At 40.0% G+C, this 20,359-nt stretch overlaps 2 protein-coding genes across 3 annotated transcripts; both read left to right on the top strand.

Moving 5' to 3' along the window:
* Positions 1 to 397: 397 nt before the first annotated feature.
* ctdspl3 (CTD (carboxy-terminal domain, RNA polymerase II, polypeptide A) small phosphatase like 3) lies at positions 398 to 8,230 on the top strand. 2 transcript variants are annotated; one of them, XM_086090299.1, is made up of 11 exons: positions 398 to 695; positions 2,969 to 3,074; positions 3,268 to 3,408; positions 4,914 to 5,022; positions 5,217 to 5,328; positions 5,542 to 5,628; positions 6,371 to 6,433; positions 7,034 to 7,113; positions 7,214 to 7,340; positions 7,435 to 7,530; positions 7,766 to 8,230. In XM_086090299.1, the coding sequence occupies exons 1-11, from the start codon at positions 540 to 542 to the stop codon at positions 7,829 to 7,831; spliced, it is 1,143 nt and encodes a 380-aa protein (XP_085946425.1). In that variant the 5' UTR covers positions 398 to 539; the 3' UTR covers positions 7,832 to 8,230. The 2 variants fall into 2 exon arrangements, with proteins under 2 accessions (XP_085946425.1, XP_085946426.1); XM_086090300.1 differs by having other exon boundaries at positions 398 to 677.
* A 723-nt stretch (positions 8,231 to 8,953) lies between these two features.
* On the top strand, positions 8,954 to 20,036 carry LOC147165684 (uncharacterized). Its single transcript, XM_086089367.1, has 5 exons — positions 8,954 to 9,072; positions 10,752 to 11,047; positions 13,545 to 14,105; positions 16,970 to 17,183; positions 18,828 to 20,036. Exons 2-5 carry the CDS (start codon positions 10,774 to 10,776, stop codon positions 19,081 to 19,083), a joined length of 1,305 nt encoding a protein of 434 aa, XP_085945493.1. The 5' UTR covers positions 8,954 to 9,072; positions 10,752 to 10,773; the 3' UTR covers positions 19,084 to 20,036.
* The last annotated feature ends 323 nt before the right edge of the window (positions 20,037 to 20,359 follow it).

Here is a 20,359-nt window from a genome sequence, read left to right on the forward strand (position 1 = left end):
ATAAACGACATGTAACGTGGCCCAGGGGGGAGCAGTAACTACAGATTAATAGAAGCGAGATATTCCCCATCCATGCCTTACAGGAATAATTAGTTGTGAATGAGTTATTTTGTGCCAGCCTACACAACAACAACATAATCTTCAATTGTTAAAAAAAAAAAAAAACTCAGTATTTTTCACTTGTTATCATGAGCGAATTTAGCATAACTGACAGTTAAAAAACAAACACTTTTACGAAATACATTTTAGAGAATGTGCTTTTTTCTTTTACTTTTTGCATGTATTTATTTGCTTTTTTACTTTTAGTTATAAAAAAAATAGACCAAGCACCGCCCAGTGATCGTGACCGTGCTTTTGAACCAATCGCACCCCAGCATATTTAAACGTGCACAAAGGAGCGCACGATTCGAGACGAAGCGGGGATTGGCGAGGCGGAGCTTAAGGAACTCGTTGAAGAAACGATGGAACGCAGCAAAACAGTGAACAGGAAGTATTACTTATAAATTTCGTATCGAGTAACTTTATGTGAAACGAATAAAATGAGACTCCGGTCACAAAGAACCGTGACGCCCTACACGGAGACGCCGAAGAAAACACGCCAGCCGACCAGCAGCAAAGCTACACCGACACCAAAACGAACTCGTCCATCAGTACCAGAAAGTGCATTACCAGAGAAGGTAACTCGAGTTTACAAGGTAACTTGGATATATAAAATTTTAGCACGTCTTTCTTCGGCGATTACCCAAATTTACCCTCAACGTAAAATACACCCGTGCCTTCATTTACAACTTGGCGCAACCAAACTACCTGTGCTAGGTAGCTAATGCTAGCATTCGAATGTTGTGGTCTCAAAGTGGGTGTGGAACAGCCCGTCTGCGAAGATATGCGGTCTTTGCTGTACAGCCGTTTGATTATTAATTAGATACTCAAGGCAACACTGAATTGCAAAATTTGCACGTGAGCTAAACGTTTATTTGAGTGGCTCAGATTAAATATGCTCAATTCGACATGCAGTATGTTTTTGATTTGTGGTGGGCGAGTCACTGTGTTCCCCCTTTTGTTTCTTAATTTGCTTTGTAAACACTAGATTGTTGTGTACAGCATTTCAATCAATGAATGTCGCCTATTAGAATGGTTGTGTTGTCCTGTTGACTGTATTGTGAGGATTAGTTGAGCACCATGTTGTGCAGACTGGGTCAGATTTAAATGGAACAGCTCCACGTGAGGGCATCCCACGAAGTAGGTCAACATGCTTGCTGTGCCACACATACTCCGCAATTGAGGCATGTGGCAGTCATATTTTATTCATACACAATGTTAGTCACTCAAGGTGAGAGCATCAATTGTGCCTTCGCAACGACCGCCATATTGCTCCTCCCAAGAAAGGTTTCTCGGCATACGATCCTATACATTTACAGTATCGAAATTGGAGAATGTTTGACATAGTAATTAGTAGAAACAGCATGATTTATGATGTTTGAACTTTGTTAAACATAAACAAGAGGACTTCAGACATTTTACAATTTGCCTTAAATACATGTCTAAAATAGGGCCAGATCGATATGCATTTTTTGAGGCTGAAGCCGATTCTGATTTTTGGCAGAAATATTATTATTATTTTTACAGATTACAGATTAAATCTGCCAATTATTTAAAAATATAGATTTAATGCATAAAATTATCCTCCCATCCAATTCCTTTTAAATGGGTGTCATGTACGCACAAACTTTCACTATTAAAAATAGCAACCACCCCGCCACAACTTAGTGCCACTGCCATTACTTATTCCTAATTAGCATTAGCGAGTCAGACTGGAGTAGATCATTGCGTTTCCTTGAACATCTATAAATTGAAGCAAAAATTATTGTCAATCAAATCATTTTGAATCAAAAATTTATTCTGAAATCGGAATCGAATCGTGAGACATTCAAAGATTCCCACCCCTAGTAAACACTATAAAATACCAAAGCAATGTCGACGCTCGTGTCGAGCTAAAAGCCAGCAAATAAATGCTGTTTATGACACAGATTCTGGGGTTGACTGCGTGCACCCCCCCACAACACACACACACACACACACACACACACACACACACACACACACACACACACACACAGGCTGACAGTGCAAGTCCGTGAAAATAAGAAAGTGTTTTGTAAATTGACACAAAAAAAACAGTTCGTAAACACATATAAACCAAAAAAAATATAATTTTATAAACTCAAATGATGCCATTGACTGGGAAAGAGGAAAGGCAAAGGCAGTTGCTAATGCCGTGGCATAAGCGAAAGTGACGTAACTGATGCCACAACACGTGCCGCTACCGCTAAATGCGCTAGCCTTTTCTCTGGAATAAGCGGTTTAAGAAAAGGATGGATGGAGGTCTGCAGCAAAAAAATTGATTCATTTTAACTCAAATCCGCATCAAATCTGTCCAATACATGACGTACAGTATGAAACCTTTTGAAATAAACGGAGTTAAAATGTTGCAATAACAAAGTGTTCACTTTTAAATTGTACTGGTTGGGTGTTTAAAGTGGAAGCCAACCCAAAAATGTTATTTTCAATAATATGTTCTATGGACCTTCACTAGTCTAAACCTGGCATTCTGATCAATATTATGTTTGTCAAACTTGATTAAGCAGAAAAATCCACCTGCTTTTCTCCATCTCAGGGCCAGCCATTTTGCCGTTCAGGTAACCAATCACAGCTGATCTTCAGAAAACTGATGAGCCGTGATTGGTCATTTGCTCAGCCCTAAACCACTGTGATGTCATTTTCAGTATACAGCAAGTGCAAGATGGAGAAAAATTAATGGATTTTGCTGCCAAAACAGCACTTAATCAATTCATACTGCTCTAAAATGGCCATAACACTTTGATTTGCATAAATTGCATAATCATTGTTTACCTTTTTAATGAAATGTAATTAAGCTGCCAGTGCCCAACAAGAACCTGTTATTGTGAAGGTCGAAATGACATCTGATGCTGAAGATGTCCTAACGCTGACGAGGCGCCTGCTGCCCCGTGGGCACCCAAGAAAGAGAGCCATTACTGCGGTTGACAAAGAAACGGGTAATTTCCCTCCCCACCTTGTGGTGCCATAATTGTATACGATTTAATAATGAAGTTGTCAAATTAATTGTAGACAAAATATTAACTTTTTATTGCTGAAACTGGTGAAATTAGTTGCGCATGTCGGTGATACAGACCCTTTAATGCGCTGAGCTTGTTTTCTGCATCTAACTTGCTGATACTGGTCTTCAAGATTCCGACTTCAAGACTCCACCCAAGTCCATCTTGCGCCATGAGCGCATACTGTCCGAGATAGACCCCGCATCTCCCCATAATTCAGCGGCCAGGAAGATCTACACCCCCATCGTTCGATTCCTCACACCCAGCAAAGAGAGTAAGTAGAACCTCGTGCTTCCTCTATTAACTCGCTTTACATGCCCACTACTTGCACTCACTGAGAGACCACATAACTGAAATGCCTCAATTTTATCGTGCACAAGAAACATTGCAGCTATAACAATGGGCTGTGTATAATAATATTCAAACATGGCTTGTGACATTTAAGTGAAATATATGGCAAGACTGTTAGAAAAACATGCAGTTGGATTTGGATGTTAAAATGTCAGTACTGACAAGTTGTTACTCCAAAGCAAACTATGGCCCGGGGGCCATTTGCGGCCTGCCATCATTTCTCAGCGGCCTGCGCCGTATACAACACAATGACATTTGACACGGCCCACAAAGGCTAATAAAAAAAAAAAGGTGGTTAGAGTGAGAATTAATTGTAAAAAAACAAAAACTAAAAAACATGCCACTACTACTAAAAAATTGGTTGATATACTGTAGAGCTTTTCTAGATACGCAAGATACAAAACAATTATTTACAACTGAAATAATAAGTTTTCTCTTCAAAACACTGGTCAATAAAGAACTCCATTTTAGAAGTAAACATTGTTTCTTCCACTTTGGTTTTTGTGTCAAGGGGCGATTTATGAACATTAATGACCTTGTTTGAGAACTGGCTAGCTTACAGCAGTTTGCGTTTATTTTTTTCCTGAATGTAGAGATGAAATTCACTGCTTTTCGGTACAGGGGAGGCTGTAGTCAGGTGAGACGCTCGGCTGAGGCCACCCCAAAATCTAGAAAATCGTAAACTTTTTGTCTTATCACCTTTTTTTTTTAAGCTGTTTTGTAGCCGTTTTTTTTTTTTTAATAACTAGAACATATAAAGAATAAATAATTGATTGATTTCAGTGTGTTTAATCCCTTGCATCTGACCATTTTTCTGTTTGCGGTCCTCAAATGAAATTTTGGACAACCCTGCTCTAAATTCTTCTATCTCAGTGATCCAAAAAAAAATTTATTATGAACATTGTTATTACATAAAAAGTTATAATGATATCAAAGGCATCTTCATCTGAATTGCAAGATAATTGCATTACCAAGTATTGGTGCTCAGTATCAGCGAGTAGTCAAATGTAAGTGCTCGTACTCGGTCTGGGAAAAAAAGTGTTATCATGTGCATCACCATTATATGCAGTTTCCCCTTGCATTAATTATAGTGTAGACAAGGGTACTTTTTCTATATTATCTATTTAAGTAATTGTTTGGTTGAAGATGAAAAATGAGTTTCAAATCGGCCCTCTGAGGTTAACGCCAATTCTGGCACACCTGAACTGAACGGTGGCCGTTAGTTCAATGGCACGAGATCTGTGTAATGTAAATGTAAAAGCTTTCTTTGCCCATGTATGTACTGCGAAATACGAGAGACAACTCAAGTGAGATTTAAAATGCATCCGTTTGATGTTGTATAAATACTTGTGCATAACTATTGTTGTGACGTGATTTCCAAACTGATATTAAGTGACAAAATAATTTGTCGTTTAAAAAAAAATCCAGATTACAAGAGTCCAGGAAACAATGTGTTGATGAGCCCTGAACAAGGAGTGTTTGGTTATGGCTCCATTGACCTCCTGGTGGGCGAAGAGGACGACCAAATCTTCAATCCGTAAGTGTTGCACTCGGCCTCTTTACGTTTTTCGAGATTCCATGTCTCTAACTTGTGTAGGTTTGGCCAAGATCTCATCTATGTTAAGTGTCAATCGTCATCCTTGCTATTTTCATAATCACAGTATCTGAACATAAGTTAGGACTTTGTTCATAAAAAAGACACCATTGTGTCTGTCAACATTTTTTTTCCAGCTTCACTTTCATCAAGAACCTGCCTTCACAGTCCCAATATTCCCAGCCCAGACTGCCTGTTATCCCCCCTAAAACCAGGAGCAGCCCGGACGCCACGCTTGTGGTGGACCTGGTGAGTTCCACCCTCTGATGTACTCTTGACAATCCTGACTACAGACATCTTGGCTCGTAAAATGCTGTCGTAGCAGTTGACATTGTTTTTTTTTTTAAATAACATGACAATTGAAACTTTTGAAACTATTATTGCATCCTTCATTTCCTCAAATCAAGACAAACTGTTGATGGTGCGTTAACCTAATCCAATGTGCAATGTTTGTGCTTTCAGGAGGAAACTTTAATGTACGGCTCTCTGAATGTGATTGACAATGCAGAATACACCTTCAATGCAGCTTTTCAGGATCATCAGTATAAGGTGAGCTAAAACGGGACGCAACAATGCGTCCAACGATGTGTACCATATTTTTCGGACTACAAGTAGCACCAGTCCAATAAAAGCATCTTGAAGAAGAAGAAAAAAACATAAATCACAATGGACTTATAAGTGACATTTTATGGGAGGAAATTTTGTTTTGTAAAAGATGAGGTCAAGTAGAGCTAGAACTGGCATCCAAAATCGCCATTCCCTTATTATGTTGACTGCAGTGAACGAGTTCTGATTAGATCCGACTACGGAAACATTGTTTTGTTTTTTTTGTTTAAAATGGCTTTCCTAAACTAGAATCCTGTATCGTCTTCGGTGGTGATTCCAATTAAGATAAGAAATGCTCATGAAAATGAACGAGCATATTGTATTGAAATGTAAATATTGTCGTACGCATTCCATTTCAGAGGAAGGTAGTAAGGCACCAAGTCGCAGGGCCAGCCAAACTATGGTAACAAAATTAGACTTCTAGTCAGAAAAAATTGAGAATAGTAACAAAAGTGTGATTATGTGGAATGTTGTGCAAGTTTTAATATTATTGTTGTGCATATTCTGATGGTAAATGGGGCTTCTTTTTATGACTAAAGCAATTAAATTGTGTATGGTGGCTTATTAATATCCATTCATTTGTTAGCATGAGCATGTTTTGGCTTCCCGAAGAGATGCGTTCAAGTAAAATGGCTTCTTCTGCCTTGACTCGTGGCAATAAAGTCTTTCTATTGTATGTTAACAGGTTTACATGATCCTGCGACCACATCTGAAGGAGTTCCTGCAGTCCATTGCAAAAGTATATGAGGTTTGTGTCAATGAATGTTTGTGCTAATTATAGTCAAAATATTAACCAACAACAAATGCCAACCCTTTTTTGAAGCTCAAAGCTTTTTCTTGAGCATTGATTGAATGCAAAGGGGATACCAGTTTGGCGCACACTTGTGGAATAACATTGCACAAATTATATTGAATAAGGTTATCATGTTATAATTGATGATTTTCATGTATGTGAAAACACCACTTTTGTCTGTGTGCCCTGCGATCGTCTGGCATTTTTTGTGTCTGCGAATACAGGATGTTTCATGTGTTAAGTTGGTATAATGTGTGTTACTTGAAATATCTATGGAAATAGACAGCTATAGGAAATCAGATACAGTAGGCATTAAATTGGTCACTTGGATGTACAGTGTAAATCCAGCCTCAAATACCTGTATTGAGCTTGCAGTTATTTCCTACAAATAAAAAAAAAATACAGCCATTATTTATTACCAGTAAGCATAACCTTTTCTTTGCTTGATTCCTATAGCTTCTGACATGGCACTTTTGAAGCTGTAGGGGGAGCCCTAGAGCTCCTCACTTGTACTATGCAAGTGTCTTATTGAGAAGTGATCCTCCTGTGTTGCAGCTCTTTGTTTACACCTGTGCAAAGAGGGAGTACGCTGAGAAGATTCTGGACATCCTGGACCCGCAAAGGAAGCTCTTTCGGTAAGACTTCCTGATGGTTCTGCTTTCACTTTGCCTATTGTTTGGAATAAATGAAGAACACGTGCGCACGCTCTTGTTTCCCCACCGATGGTCGTTGCAGCCACCGTCTCTACCAGGACGAGTGTGCCTGTGTCCAAGGGCACTACATAAAAGATCTCAGCATCCTGGGGAGAGATCTCGCCAAAACTGTGGTTTTGGACAACGCACCCCACACTTACCCATACCATGTCAGTATTACACAGATTGACAAGACCTGGTATGGTCCGCCATGTTGAACGATGTCAGTTTGATTCAACTTGAGATGCCGTTTTAATGTTGCAGTTGCTGAACACGCTTCCCATCAAGAGTTGGTCTGGTGAGTCAGATGACCGAGAACTCCACAAGCTCATCCCCTACATGGAGAAACTGTCTGCAGCGGTTTGTCTGTTTTATCTTCACTCAACACATTTACTGCCAGTTTGTTTGCATCTGTTATGGTTATATATATATATTTAAAAAAAAAAAAAGTTTTTTTTTATTTATTTTTTTATCCTGACAACACCTGATTTGTTTTTCTTCTCTCTAGTCAGTTTTGAATAAAATAAGACTGCAGGTTATCTGAAGCAGCAGCCTTTCCACTTCCGCTATCATATAATCTGCTGTGTTTTGTCAGGAGGATTTTCGGGAGGTGCTGAAGAAGAGGAAGGATCACTTCCACCGACTGCTGTCGGAGGACTGACGTGACCCACCAACCCCTCACCCACCTACTACCTACCCAAAGCACCACTTCAACTACACCGCTTAACCCTCGCAGCTTATGTTTGCATTCTTGTTGCGTTAAAGTCAAAAGCAGAATTCGGTGTGGTGACCTAATGTGCCGCCCTTTGCATGGTGGTGGACGTGCATGCCTTGTGTCTTTCCCTGATCACCTTTTAAGGACGACACATCCATATTTCAATAATGCTGCTCCATGTTTCACACCACATTTTCATTGAATCGTTCCAACGAGTAATGGACGCAGAGGTGAAACTTGAAATGACTTGTATATAATTCTCCTTTTATTTATTGTTTGGTTTGATAAATCCTTTTTATTTTAGATGTTGAATACAATAAAACTAACATAATAGTGGGAAAATAAGGATTATGTGTCATTCTTTTGTGTGATTGTGTGAAATATTTGTGGAATTTAGCAACACGGCACTTGAACAAACAGCAATGATACATTCTCATCTACCGTCACCCCTTGGAGCCTGAATGCGACGCCTATGTCATAAATTGTTTGTCGGCTGATGACACGGCTCTGTCTTTTGGACTTCTCAGCTGGGTTTTCAGCTGTGTGTTTCTGGTGCTCTCAAAACAAAAACAAAACCAGTCTGTAAAAATAAAAGTCGCCACTTCCCGTGCAGCAGGAATGAGATAACGATAGCGAGTGGAAAAGATTTGTGGAACCGATAATTAAACTGCACAGTTCCCATCTAGCGTTCCATCCATTTCTTTACCTTTGTTATGCTTTATGATTGACTTCTCTTGTATATCTTAAAAAAACATGACAGATTTGTTGAATTGTAATCTGAATACTGTTATAAACAGCTAAACCTGAAGCTGACTATTTACATATCTTTAAATATGCATGTAATAGTTATTTGAGCACCACATTTGAATGCAAACACTTAAGTAATAGTGAAAGTTTGGATTGGGGCTGACTGAGTCCAAACTGTGAGTAATGTGCTTACACTCCTCCGGCTGCATCTCCTCTGCTTTATTTGCTCCATATGGTGTTTGACATGGTACCCGGGAAGGGGGGGGGGGGTGCTGTGGGCGGAGGAAAAGCCTAGTATTTTGTCCGTCCTGAAATTTGATTCACAAGTTCTGGATCCTTGCAAGACAAAAAGAAAAGGCAGAGGGGGAGGGAAGAAAAGGTTTATTCTTCTAACCACCAGAGGCGTCAACTCAACAAACAGCCTGCAACCTACTGGAAAGGTAAATTCTATTATTCCTTGTTTTTGTATGCAGTTGACTAGTAGAACTAGTGTGTGACCCAAACGAGGTCACATTGTTTGATGTGTCTTTCCGATTGTAGCTGCAACAGCGCAACACAAAAGACAGAAGTCATAATGACTTTTCATTGCGGTTAATTTGGACTAAGCTTGGCGGACGTTGGCCCAGATTTTGTTTCATTTTGATTCACTTAGCGACTAAGGTTGAACATCTTGGCCCCACATTTAAGCCACACTTTAATTGGAATTGCACAACACAGCGGGAAAGTTTTTTCTCTCCCCCAAAGCGAGAGAAAAGGCGCACTATTCGATAGTATGCGTATTTTCCACATGCAGGCGACCACTGATTACCTCCACTAGCATTTATGTGGTTTTGAATATTCCGATTATGGTCAGGTTATTGGTTGGGGGGGGGTTCAGCGAAATCAGATCCTCATCGTAAATGTGCACCAAAACTGTTTCACTAACCGAACGACATCAGGCTTGACTCGCCGCACAAGTCGCTGGAAGTCAGCGTGGGTTTGAGCCAACAAAAGGAGACGCGTGGTGGTTGTTATTGTGGCGTTAAAGTCATTTAACACATCCACGCGCAGCACGCGTGGGCTCATTTACTACTAAATGAAGGCTATCAATGATCAACATAAATTAGTTCGGTCATTATCATGCTGTATTTAAAGACTTCAAATGCGAAAGCAGACATTTTTGTGAGTGATTTGAGTAAAAATCATTTTAAGATTAAGAAGCTGAAGGTAGGTGAAGGGGAATTCTATTGAAAATGTATTTGAAGTCATTTAATTGTATAAGCAGACCGCCCCCCAAAGAGTTAAAAAAAAAAAAAAGTCCAGCATTTAACTGAAACTGTAATTGTTATGTTTTTTGGGGTGCCCATCGCAATCTCACACTCTTCCGGCCAGCCATTTAGGCCAGAGGTGTCAAAATCAGGGTCCGGGGGCCAGATCTGGCCCGCAACATTATTTCATGTGGCCTACAAAGGCAAATAAAACATGTGCGTTGTTACTTGCAAATTGTCGTCACTATTTTAACAACACTGAGATATGCAGTATTGAAAGCCTTTTTTGGTTACCAATCCGTCTTTTAAATTAATTGGCAAATAGTTGAACCGACAGTTATTTACTAGCTTCTGATTTCAATAATAGTTATTCATCAATCTGTTTCCAAGCAACATCAAAATGAGAACTATATATAATCCGTGATTATGTAACACTTGGTAAACCTTTATTTTCAATTAGTTTTACATAGTCATGGTTTGGTTTTGGGCATTAGAATATGCACCGCGGAACGACGCTGACCTTATTTTTGTCCAAATGGCTCTAGCCAGCTAGACAGATGTGACTTTTATTTCCACAAAGGCCTCCTTCCACCACGCTGACCCAATTAACATGACTCGAATGAGAGTAAAAGTAGGGCTCCTTCCTGGAATCGTTTAATAGTTTTCCATATTAGGGATATTCTCTGGGGTTATGTTTACATCTCTCCAGATGTATTGTTTGTATCATCAACCTAGCTGAGATAGGGCAGCAAGTGAGCTGGAGCCTACTGGGGACAATCACTTTTATTTATTTATTTTTTTCAATGAATGGAAGGAGGTAAAATCTTTGACTCGTTTTCTCTTGTTACGGTTGCCTGTTTGCATTGTTTTAGTCAGGTGCCAGGCTGTGTGACTATGAACACGTCAGGGCTGAAGGCCGGCGACGGGCAGAACGCGAAGGAGCTCGACAGCATGAAGGAATCCATCAGCGATATCATCAACCAGCTTCAGGACATTGACCCCGCCAGGCTCTCCTTCTCCCCATTCCTGGACCTGGACACACAGATCTGCATGGCGCCTGTGTCGGACAGCCCAGAGTCCTCGGTGGAGGAGCTGCATTCGTCCTCTCACTCAGCCTCTGGCTCCCAGCGCTCCCTGGAGCCTCCACCATTGGCCGAGGAGCCAAAGAGTGAGTTAGCACTTCTTCTAATTTGTTGGTGTTGTTTTGTTATTTTCATTATAGCCCAACTCAACTGTGACCATAATGAGGACAAACTAGCTGAGAAAATGGATGGATGGAAGTGTTTGGACATGTTCAAAAGGTCATCTGACTTTGAAAGACAAGTCAAAAAGGTTCCTTGTAGGCTACTCTTATTTGATTTGAAATTGAGAAATGACACCACATTGTCACCATGCTGACGTTATAAGCCACACGTACCACATATTAGTCATGACCACATTATTATAGGACGAGGACATGGGTGGAGCATCCATCTTTGCACTCAGCCTTCCAATTGACCTCAATGACTCTCTACTTAAAACCTATCAGGATCATGCCCTGACTTGACTGTCTAATAGAATGTAACTACTTTAGTCCCCAGTACAGTTTGTGTGACACAATAGCTACCACTGCAAAAAACACATTGGAACAACATGGTCACTATATGTTAATATTCGCCATAAAGATTACCGGTAAGAACTTTCAGGTATTTGCTCCAGATTTAGTAGTCTAATTAATTCTATTTAGCTAATAGAAGGGATGGTGATTGGTCGTTACCTTAGCCCGAAGCAATTGTGATGTCATTTTCAGTCAACAGTAAGTGGCAAAATGGCCGCCCTCAGCGATTGATAAAAACGGGTGGATTTTGCTGCTTAATTCATAGTCCACGAATGCAATATTAATCACAATACTGTGTTTAGACTAGTGGGGCTGCACATAACATATTATTATGAAGAAAATTATTGTGTTGAAGCACTTCTCCTTTAACGCATTAACACAGAGGTGGGCCTCAAGGGCCGGAGTCCTGCAGGTTTTGCATGTTGCCCTTCTCCAACACAGCTGATATATGATCAGCTCATCAGCAAGCTCTGCATAAGCCTGATAACGATCCTGCTGATTGGAATCAGCTTGTGCTGGAAGTGAGAAACCTCCAAAACCTGCAGGACTCCGGCCCTCGAGGACCGAGATTGCCCAACTCTGCATTAGCATGACCTGGATGACTGAGAAAAAACAAAGCAAACACATTGTTGTTGTTTAGTTTTTTTAAATTGATACAGGAACAGCAATTTTACAATTATTTTTGGTAAAGCTACCATTCTACTAATAAATATACACTCACAGAAAATGTCAAGCCTAACTTGACGATTTATGTACTTTTTTTTTGGTAAACACAAATTTACCAGATAAACCTTATATGATACATATTCATTAGTCTATTAAAGCCTATTTATTTGAAATGCATAATCCTCGGGTGTATGCATCTAGTATAAATAAAGTATAATTACTCTAAATTAATAATAATGAGGGTATTTATTTAAAATACGTAAAGTATATTGTTTGAATTGCGTAATCAGGTTAACAATACACGTTAAATATACTGCTATGTGAAAAACACTTATGTCCATTTCCCCCCCATTTTAATTTTTTTATTTTTATATTTTGTGGAAACTGAATGCAGACATCCCAAAAACGTAAAAGAAAAAAAAAAGAATGATACTTTATTAATACTAAATACATAAACCTGAGGATTATGCATTTCAAATAAATACGCTTTATTAGACTAATGAATCATATAAGGTTTATTTGGTAGGTTTGTATTAATATTATCTATAAAAAATAAATAAATGGGAATTTGTCATGTAAAAAAATTGCCTAAATCTTAAGTTAGGCTTGTAATATTTCCGTGAGTGTACAAAGTAACTTAAAAAAATCTTGCACTATTTTACGCACACATCCAATGTGTATGTGTGTCTAACCAATGCAATTGGTCCTCCCGTTAGATATTAATCATAGATTGGCTTCTTTTCGCGACAGCCAAGCCCACAGTAGGAGAAAGGCAAGCAATCATAGAGACCCTAAAAGCATTCTCACACATGGAGGCAGCGCTTAATATGCTACTACAGTTTGTGTGTATGTGAAACATGGACACCAAATAACAAACCCCCTACTACCTGCTTTGCTGAAATGGCAAAAGAGAAAACAATTTCGTCTAACTGCAATTTTAGACAGATAGTCACCAAAGTGAGATCTCTACATAAAATCTGTTGAGTAGTTTTGCATAATTGCTAACAAATCAACCTACCAACCAGCATCCACACAATTCCAACTTCAAACATCTTTGAAGGTTAGAGTCGGAAGAATCATAGTTCTAAATGTCTCCAAACGGACTTTTTGGGTGAATGTCGATTGGATGCCAAATTCAGTAATGGGAAACAACCACAAATACATTTCATCAAAACAAACTCAACAAACTAATAATTACAGTATATTCCAGTATGTAGTACTGGTTTGTGATGTTCTGGGAATTGAAAAGATGTGGCAGATCATATAATTTGGAGTCCAGGCATGAAGCCGCACTGTGGAAAGCCTGACATCTCTAAATTGTAGATGAGTGAGAGCCTCCACAGGGCTGATTTGACTATTTGGTTTTGGATGCTGCCTTAATATGTCCCTCTGGTTTGAACAGGCTCGGCCTCCTGCCACCCGCGATCCAACAATGGCCTCCACGAGGAGCGAAGGAGAGACGGCCACACAGAGGAGGGAGCGCTGGATCAAACTTTTTCCACTCCCATCACCGCAGAGCACAATTTGGCCGGCGCCACGGAAAACTGCATCAGCGCTTCGGCCCTGATGTCTCAGGGAGACATTCCCAACGGCACAAACACACCAAAATGGAGTCCAGCACCAACTCATATGGACTGTACAGCGGATGAGGTTGGACCCCTGATGGGTCCACCACCGGACAGCGTGGAGCTGACAGTGTGGAGCCCAGAAGGCGTGCTGGACACTCGCGAGGACGCGCCCGAGCCGTCAGCCGGCGGTCGGTGCTGCTGCGTGTGTAAATGCTGTCAAAGCGGCAGAGTCCCCGCCTTCCTCTCAGTTTTGGCATCTTTTCTGTGTACATCCGCCATTCTCTACACGCTCCATACCTACGTCCACATTGAGCCCCCTGATTGCCCCGACGTGGCCAGCCGGATCATCTTCACCCTCTGCTGCTGTGTGGTGGCCGCGCTCCCCATCGTACTCGGTAGGCATCACTCACAACAGACACACCTGAAGCATAAAGATTAGAGGAGATTCAGTTTGTCTGGCCGCCTCGTCTTGGAATGTTTCCGTGTCTCCCGTCCTCTTTAATTTGGTGCACTTTCAACCTCAACGCAGCCATTTTTATGGCGAATCTTTTGCGCATTTTTTAGATTTTCCTTAGTTCACTTTTTGTCCTCACTAGTAAGACAATTCAGCAGACAAGAGCACACTAATAGTATTTATGTTCTCATTCTTGTTTGATATAAAACTTTAGTTGCTCAACAGTCCGCTGTCAGGCTAGTTCAGTACTCACATTTTTTTTTATAAATAGATGGACATGTAGGTTTATTTGACTGGTGCATAGTTACACACGCGTATTGTAGTTGCTCCAATGGTGTACAATAGTGTCATGCAGTGGAGTTAAAGATGTCACTGGTGCTACAGTAAACCTTGTTGTAGTGAGAATTCAGAACACTAGTCGAGTCTCGATTAAATGCTCAAAATTGTGTCACTTAAGAACGGAATCTGCAAGAAGGCAGTGGCCTACATTTGCAACCTAAATTGTTTGTTCCATGAAATCTTCTCAGTTTATTTCCAGTAGTCTATTATCTACATGCTCGACTGTTTCTCTTGGCTGCGCTGCTTACAATTGTATTGTATGTGGATGCCGTTTGTTTTTGTTTTTTTGTGTGTGTCCAATCAGATTTCAAATTCTGCATAGGCACCATGCAACCAAAAGTCATCCTTGCCTGACAATGTCAAGCTGGAGTATTTGCATGCAGGCTATGTGCATTCAAATGAAGGCACAGGGAGAGGGAAAAGACAAACGCACTTCATATTAGCTTTAGTTTTCAACAATGTTTTGCCATCATTTTTGTTAAGGGAATTCTCTCTTCTGGAGGCATCTTGTCTTCTTAATTGTTCTAATGGCATGGCAAATTGTATCATGTGAAATCCTGTCAAGTATTTTTTAAAGAAGAATTCAAACCTTAAACATTTATTGATAATAATATGTCATATAAGATCTCACTATTGACCTTTTGCACGTGACATCACCGCCCTCATGGGAACGCCCCCTCCGGAACGTTGGACGGCAAAAGAACCGCTTGCCTGTATTGTAACCATTGAATCTCGTACAGCGTAAAGTCCTTCATCTAATCAATGATCTCATACAATGGTTATATGTTGCTGTGCGGTCGGTTGTACAGGTCGACAAGGGAGTAAACCAAATATTGCTTTTTTATCGCATACCTACTAATGAAGACAAAAGACGATGGATAGCAGCAATCAACAGAAAGGATTGGCAGCCCACAAAGTATTCACGGATTTGCGGCGATCATTTTTTGCGAGGTTAGTAGAAAAACTAGTAAACGTACACTCTAATAACAGAGGTGTCGAATTACGTGTTTAAACATTACATTAAGAAGCCAGATAGTTAGCGTCCACTCGTTTTAGTTTTAAAATGTATCTTCTTCAAAACTATTAAGTGCACTTGACCGTTTAATGATGGGGGATTTCGTTTTTGTGCTTGGATTTTTTTCACTCTGGAGCCGGCCGGAATAATATTCATGAAATGACTGCATAGCTTGCCACTACGATAGTCCGTAACCCCCCATAACATCATCACAGCGTTTCAATACAGAACGGAATGTGTCAAAATAAGTCAGTTAGCATGATCAACAAGTTTTACCTTTGCATTACGAGGTATATTGTCCCCCGGTGCGAGCGTAGCATCTCGTCGCGGAGACCGCCAGCGACGAGCGTTTAAATCAGCAACGGTGTAAGGGGGAGAGAACCGGTTAAACACCGGCATTGGCTACATAATGATATAGGTCGTGCACTGTGAATTTCGGCAAAGTCGCCGATTTGATTAACTTGGTGAAAACAGCAGGTAGCAGAAGGTAAGGGGCTGTTTTCAAACTAGCGATCTCCAACTTAAGTAAATATCGCGCTCTATAAATCCAGATTAAATGTGCAACTTCGACTGACAGGCAACCTTCGGTTTAAGTAGTAGAGTCCATGGCTCTATGGGCAATAATAACTTTTAATTTGTAACATAGCAGTCGCTAAACCACTCAGTTCCTCCGGGTCACGTCCACTTCCATTCAACAATCTCTCATTTCCTTCCACCGTCCGTCATAGGGCAGTCACGTGATCACGTGACGTCGGTGCAAATGGTCAATAGTCTAAATAAGACATTCTGATTAATATTGCATTTGTGGACTATGAATTAAGAAGCAAAATCCAGACGTTTTTATCCATTTGACGGGGCGGCCATTTTGGCACTTTCGGTCAACTGAGGATGACATCACAGTTGCTCAGGGCGACCAAACTCTCTTAAATAGTCAAGTCAAGTCATCTTTATTTATATTTATAAATATAACCATGATAAGGAATATCTTTCTTGTCAGAATCTGTTGGCCGTCGTCATTAATGCCAAGTGAACTATTTGTCAAATTAAGGGTAGAAAGCTGAAGCTGAGCTGTGATTGGTTGTTACCTGAGACCTGAGCAACTGCTATGTAATTTTCGCTCGATAGCAAGTGGAAAAATGGCGGCCTTCTGATAATAATAAAAACTGCTGGATTTTGTTGCTTAACTTATATTCCACTAACGCAATATTAATCAGAATACAATATTTAGACTCGTGGGGCTGCATAGAACATATTATTGCCAAGAAAACGTCCCCTTTAACGCTCAAATAATTATTAATGTTAGAGGCAATGTTTCAAGTATCATTCCTAATTGCCATACAACTATAAAGGGAAGTTAACCACTGTGGACAGGTAGCGTTTCTTTCCTATGACGGTATTTGATAGATGACTTTATTCTGGACATGTTTCTTCTGTGCCCCCTTTCACTCCAGCGATGCTGTCAGGTGCAGTGTGCCGCTTCTGTAGCGCCTCGTTCAGTTTGCACGAGTCCCCTCCCACAAGACATGCGATCCAGCAGCTGTTCGTCACTGCATCCCTGCAGCTATTATTCCTCTACGTCCTCAACCTTGTCGTCATGGCGGCCTATATCCCTCAACAGCAGCTCAAGTCGGTACCAATATTGGTCGCCATGTTCATTCTGGGAAGGTAAGGAACAATGGCCCAATTCCTTCGCAGGGAAAAATATGTATTGTTATTTTAACAATTAAAAAGCTAAATGTAAAACACTCCTTGCTGGGGGGAAATATCAATCTTATTTTTTTCCCTTTAATTTTTGATCAATTTTGAAATAATCAAATAACTAATTATTTAATAAAAACAAATAAAACATTTTTATGATTTGTTTTCATGCATTTTGTTGTAATCAATCAATCATCTAATGCAGAAGTAGGGAACTCCGGTCCTCGAGGGCCGCTGTCATGCCTCTTTAGATGTCTCCCTCCTCCAACACACCTAATTCAAATCATCAGCTCATCAGCAAACTCTAATAAAGCCTGAGAACGATCCTGATCATCATCAGGTGTGTTGGAGGAGGGAAACATTGAAAACAGGAAGGACAGTGGCTGTCGAGCACCCGGAGTAAATTATTTAAAAAAAAAAAGTCCATTTTAATTAAGCAACTTGAGTAAAAATTACTAAATAATACAGCAAAGATTACAGGATTCTTGGTAATATTAAAAGCTCGGTGGGCCGCCCATCCCTGCTCACCAAGTACTGCAACAAAAGTATGAAAGGCTAAACTTTATTTTGACTCAAGCACCATTTTAGTCACGTAATTACTGCATGTGATTCAATCCATAGCAAATATTTACACGTAATAATGTGGCCACTGTGCATTTAAGTATTGTTTTTCACTACTTCTATAGTTTCTTTTTTTAACCATCAAACAAAGAATTACATGTTTGGGCTTTTCAACCATATGGTGCAACCTACACTTAAGACAAATGCTGGGTTAAAATAAAATTGTACTTGACTGTTTGATGTGTTAAGAGAGTCTCCATTTTAACGTTTTGTTGTTGTTGTTGTTGTTGCTGAGGAAAAGTTGAGTTGGTTATAATTTTCTCACAGAAAGATTACATTAGAAGTAACAGGATCCTTAAGAATAGTGTAACACATTTTACCTCAAAATTGTCTGAGAAAATAAGAGAGAGGAATAATTAAATATATATAATTACAGCTAGTACAGTCATGCCAAAGGTGTTTGTTGAGGTCATGAAGATTGATTGATTGAAAATGATACTGAGGCACTCTATCCAATGACATCACTTGTTTATTATCTTCGTGGCGAACAAAAACTTTAACTTGTGCCGTGAAAATTTTCCTCATGTAAAATATGTGCTTCAGCTCAGTAAATGTTGCGAAACAGAATTAGCGAATGAACTTGCCTTTGAGGGAAATTAAGTTATTGCTCCCATTTATAAAGTTGCAGTTCTTTATAAGATGTCCACCAATGATTTTTTGCTGCCAGTGCTGGTTATGATGTGTGTGTCTTGAACCAGGGTTGGTCTATTTTTGACTCAAAACGACCACAATTACAATGTCATCAACAAAGCCAAACCCTAAAAGCTACTGTAAGTCAGACTTGTACACGACAAAAGTAGTAGCTTGACCCTCTTAAACTTTACAATTCTGCTGGCACGTGAGTCAGAATTAAATTTAAGCAAGGGCTGGTTTGTCAGCAGTAGTTCAGTGTTTACATTTATTTCTTTGATTAGGTGCATTTACATAAAAACAAATCTTCTGTATGTGTAGTTGATTTTTCCGCCTTTGAATTCTTTCCTTGTCCGACAGGCTTATTTACTGGGTCAGCCTGAATGTGTGCAGTTCCTGGCGAGGCTTTGGCTCCGGCCTGACCGTCTTCCCGCTCATCATCATAGTGGCTCAAAATATGTTCTTCCTGTACGACCTGTACCTCAGAAGGCTGCTGTTCCCCTCCCAGGACGTCTTCTTTAATCAGCTCACCACATCTTCCTGGTTGGGGGAGACGTCGCAGAGCCCGAGCGGCACAGCAGACGTGCTGGCCACAGACTTCCCGAACTCTCAGTGAGGACGCGTGCGCTCTTCTTTCAGGAGAAAATGTCTTCAAAAATAATTCATTCCTGTGGTCTGCAGTCCGGCAAAGCTGCAGAAGTTGCCACGATAACCTCGGAGTCCTTGATGGCTTCCCTTGTGATTTCTCTCCTCCTAAAACTAGACTTTTTTTTTATTGTTTATTATTTGAAACTCAAGAGCTCTTTGCCTGCTTTTGGTGGTGGGTGTGGGGGGGGGGGGCTTTGAACTATGCCCAAGTCTTCCAACATGTGTCCTTTCAAGCTATTCCAGTACCTACACTATTTTTCATGTCTTCAACTCTCATGTAGCTAAACACAGCAAAAGCTATCAGTTTTTGAAAGCTCTTGAATATAAAAAGTTTTGTTTATATGAAGGCAGAATAAAATCCAGTTGTGGAAAGAAATGCTGGCTGCTTCAGCGTATCGTCTGGGGAGCTATTCTCAGAAAAACGCGTGTGTGCATGCAGCATTGGGACTGTCATTATGTGTGCTCCAAGCTGCCCTTCATCTGCCTCCTACTGGCGTCCTTTGCTGCTGATGTTGCTCTCTGTGTGTGGCGCCTGTAATGAGGCCAAAATAAAAATAGAAAACCAACAGAAGACTATTAAAAATCAACTTGATTGCAGACTATTATTTTTGACTCAACTTGTACATCGAAGTAAGTTCTTCCTAGCTCAATGGAGGAGAATATTAATATACGCATGGATAATATTGTTGATACCACTCTGTTTATAAAAGAAAAAACACATTGGTCACATAAATAACTTGACTCTGACAAAAGTAATAACAAATACAAATGTAATGAAAATTAACCACGGAAAGTCAATTATTGCTTTTGAATTGTGTTTCAACAGAATGTTAAAAAAACAACAACTCATGAAACAGGCCACGACAAAAATGATGGTACTCCCAAATTGTTGTTGCACAACCATGAGGCAATTCTTGCACTTTTTGTAACTTTTAATGAACGGATGGTTTGAAGTGATGTTCTGAATAAAGAGGCATTGCAGACGACTAAAACGACCTCTCTAAAGATCAGTTACAGCACAGTTCATAAACTCAATCTACGGACAATTCTGAACATCCGGGCGTTTCAGATATTTATGCTTCCTACTGTGAAAACAAACGGTGTATTGCATTGCTTTTGCCTGTGACTAACATACAAACCGGGCAGATTGTTAAAGTAGTCAAACGACATTTCATCACATTTTGATATCAAAATAATCCTCACAAATCAAATTACAACCATGTCCAATGCTTTAAGAGCGGTAT

This window comes from Leptonotus elevatus, chromosome 11 (assembly GCF_054856555.1).
Source record: "Leptonotus elevatus isolate MCC_2025b chromosome 11, RoL_Lele_1.0, whole genome shotgun sequence".
In the NCBI taxonomy this organism is placed as follows: domain Eukaryota; kingdom Metazoa; phylum Chordata; class Actinopteri; order Syngnathiformes; family Syngnathidae; genus Leptonotus; species Leptonotus elevatus.

Coding starts and splice junctions, on each gene's coding strand:
- ctdspl3 (XM_086090299.1), top strand. CDS start 540: ATGAGACTCCGGTCACAAAGAACCGTGACGCCCTACACGGAGACGCCG. Junction 696..2,968: donor AGGTAACTCGAGTTTACAAG/GTAACTTGGATA, acceptor GTTATTGTGAAG/GTCGAAATGACATCTGATGC. Junction 7,114..7,213: donor CCGCAAAGGAAGCTCTTTCG/GTAAGACTTCCT, acceptor TGGTCGTTGCAG/CCACCGTCTCTACCAGGACG.
- LOC147165684 (XM_086089367.1), top strand. CDS start 10,774: ATGAACACGTCAGGGCTGAAGGCCGGCGACGGGCAGAACGCGAAGGAG. Junction 14,106..16,969: donor CGCGCTCCCCATCGTACTCG/GTAGGCATCACT, acceptor CTTTCACTCCAG/CGATGCTGTCAGGTGCAGTG. Junction 17,184..18,827: donor GCCATGTTCATTCTGGGAAG/GTAAGGAACAAT, acceptor CTTGTCCGACAG/GCTTATTTACTGGGTCAGCC.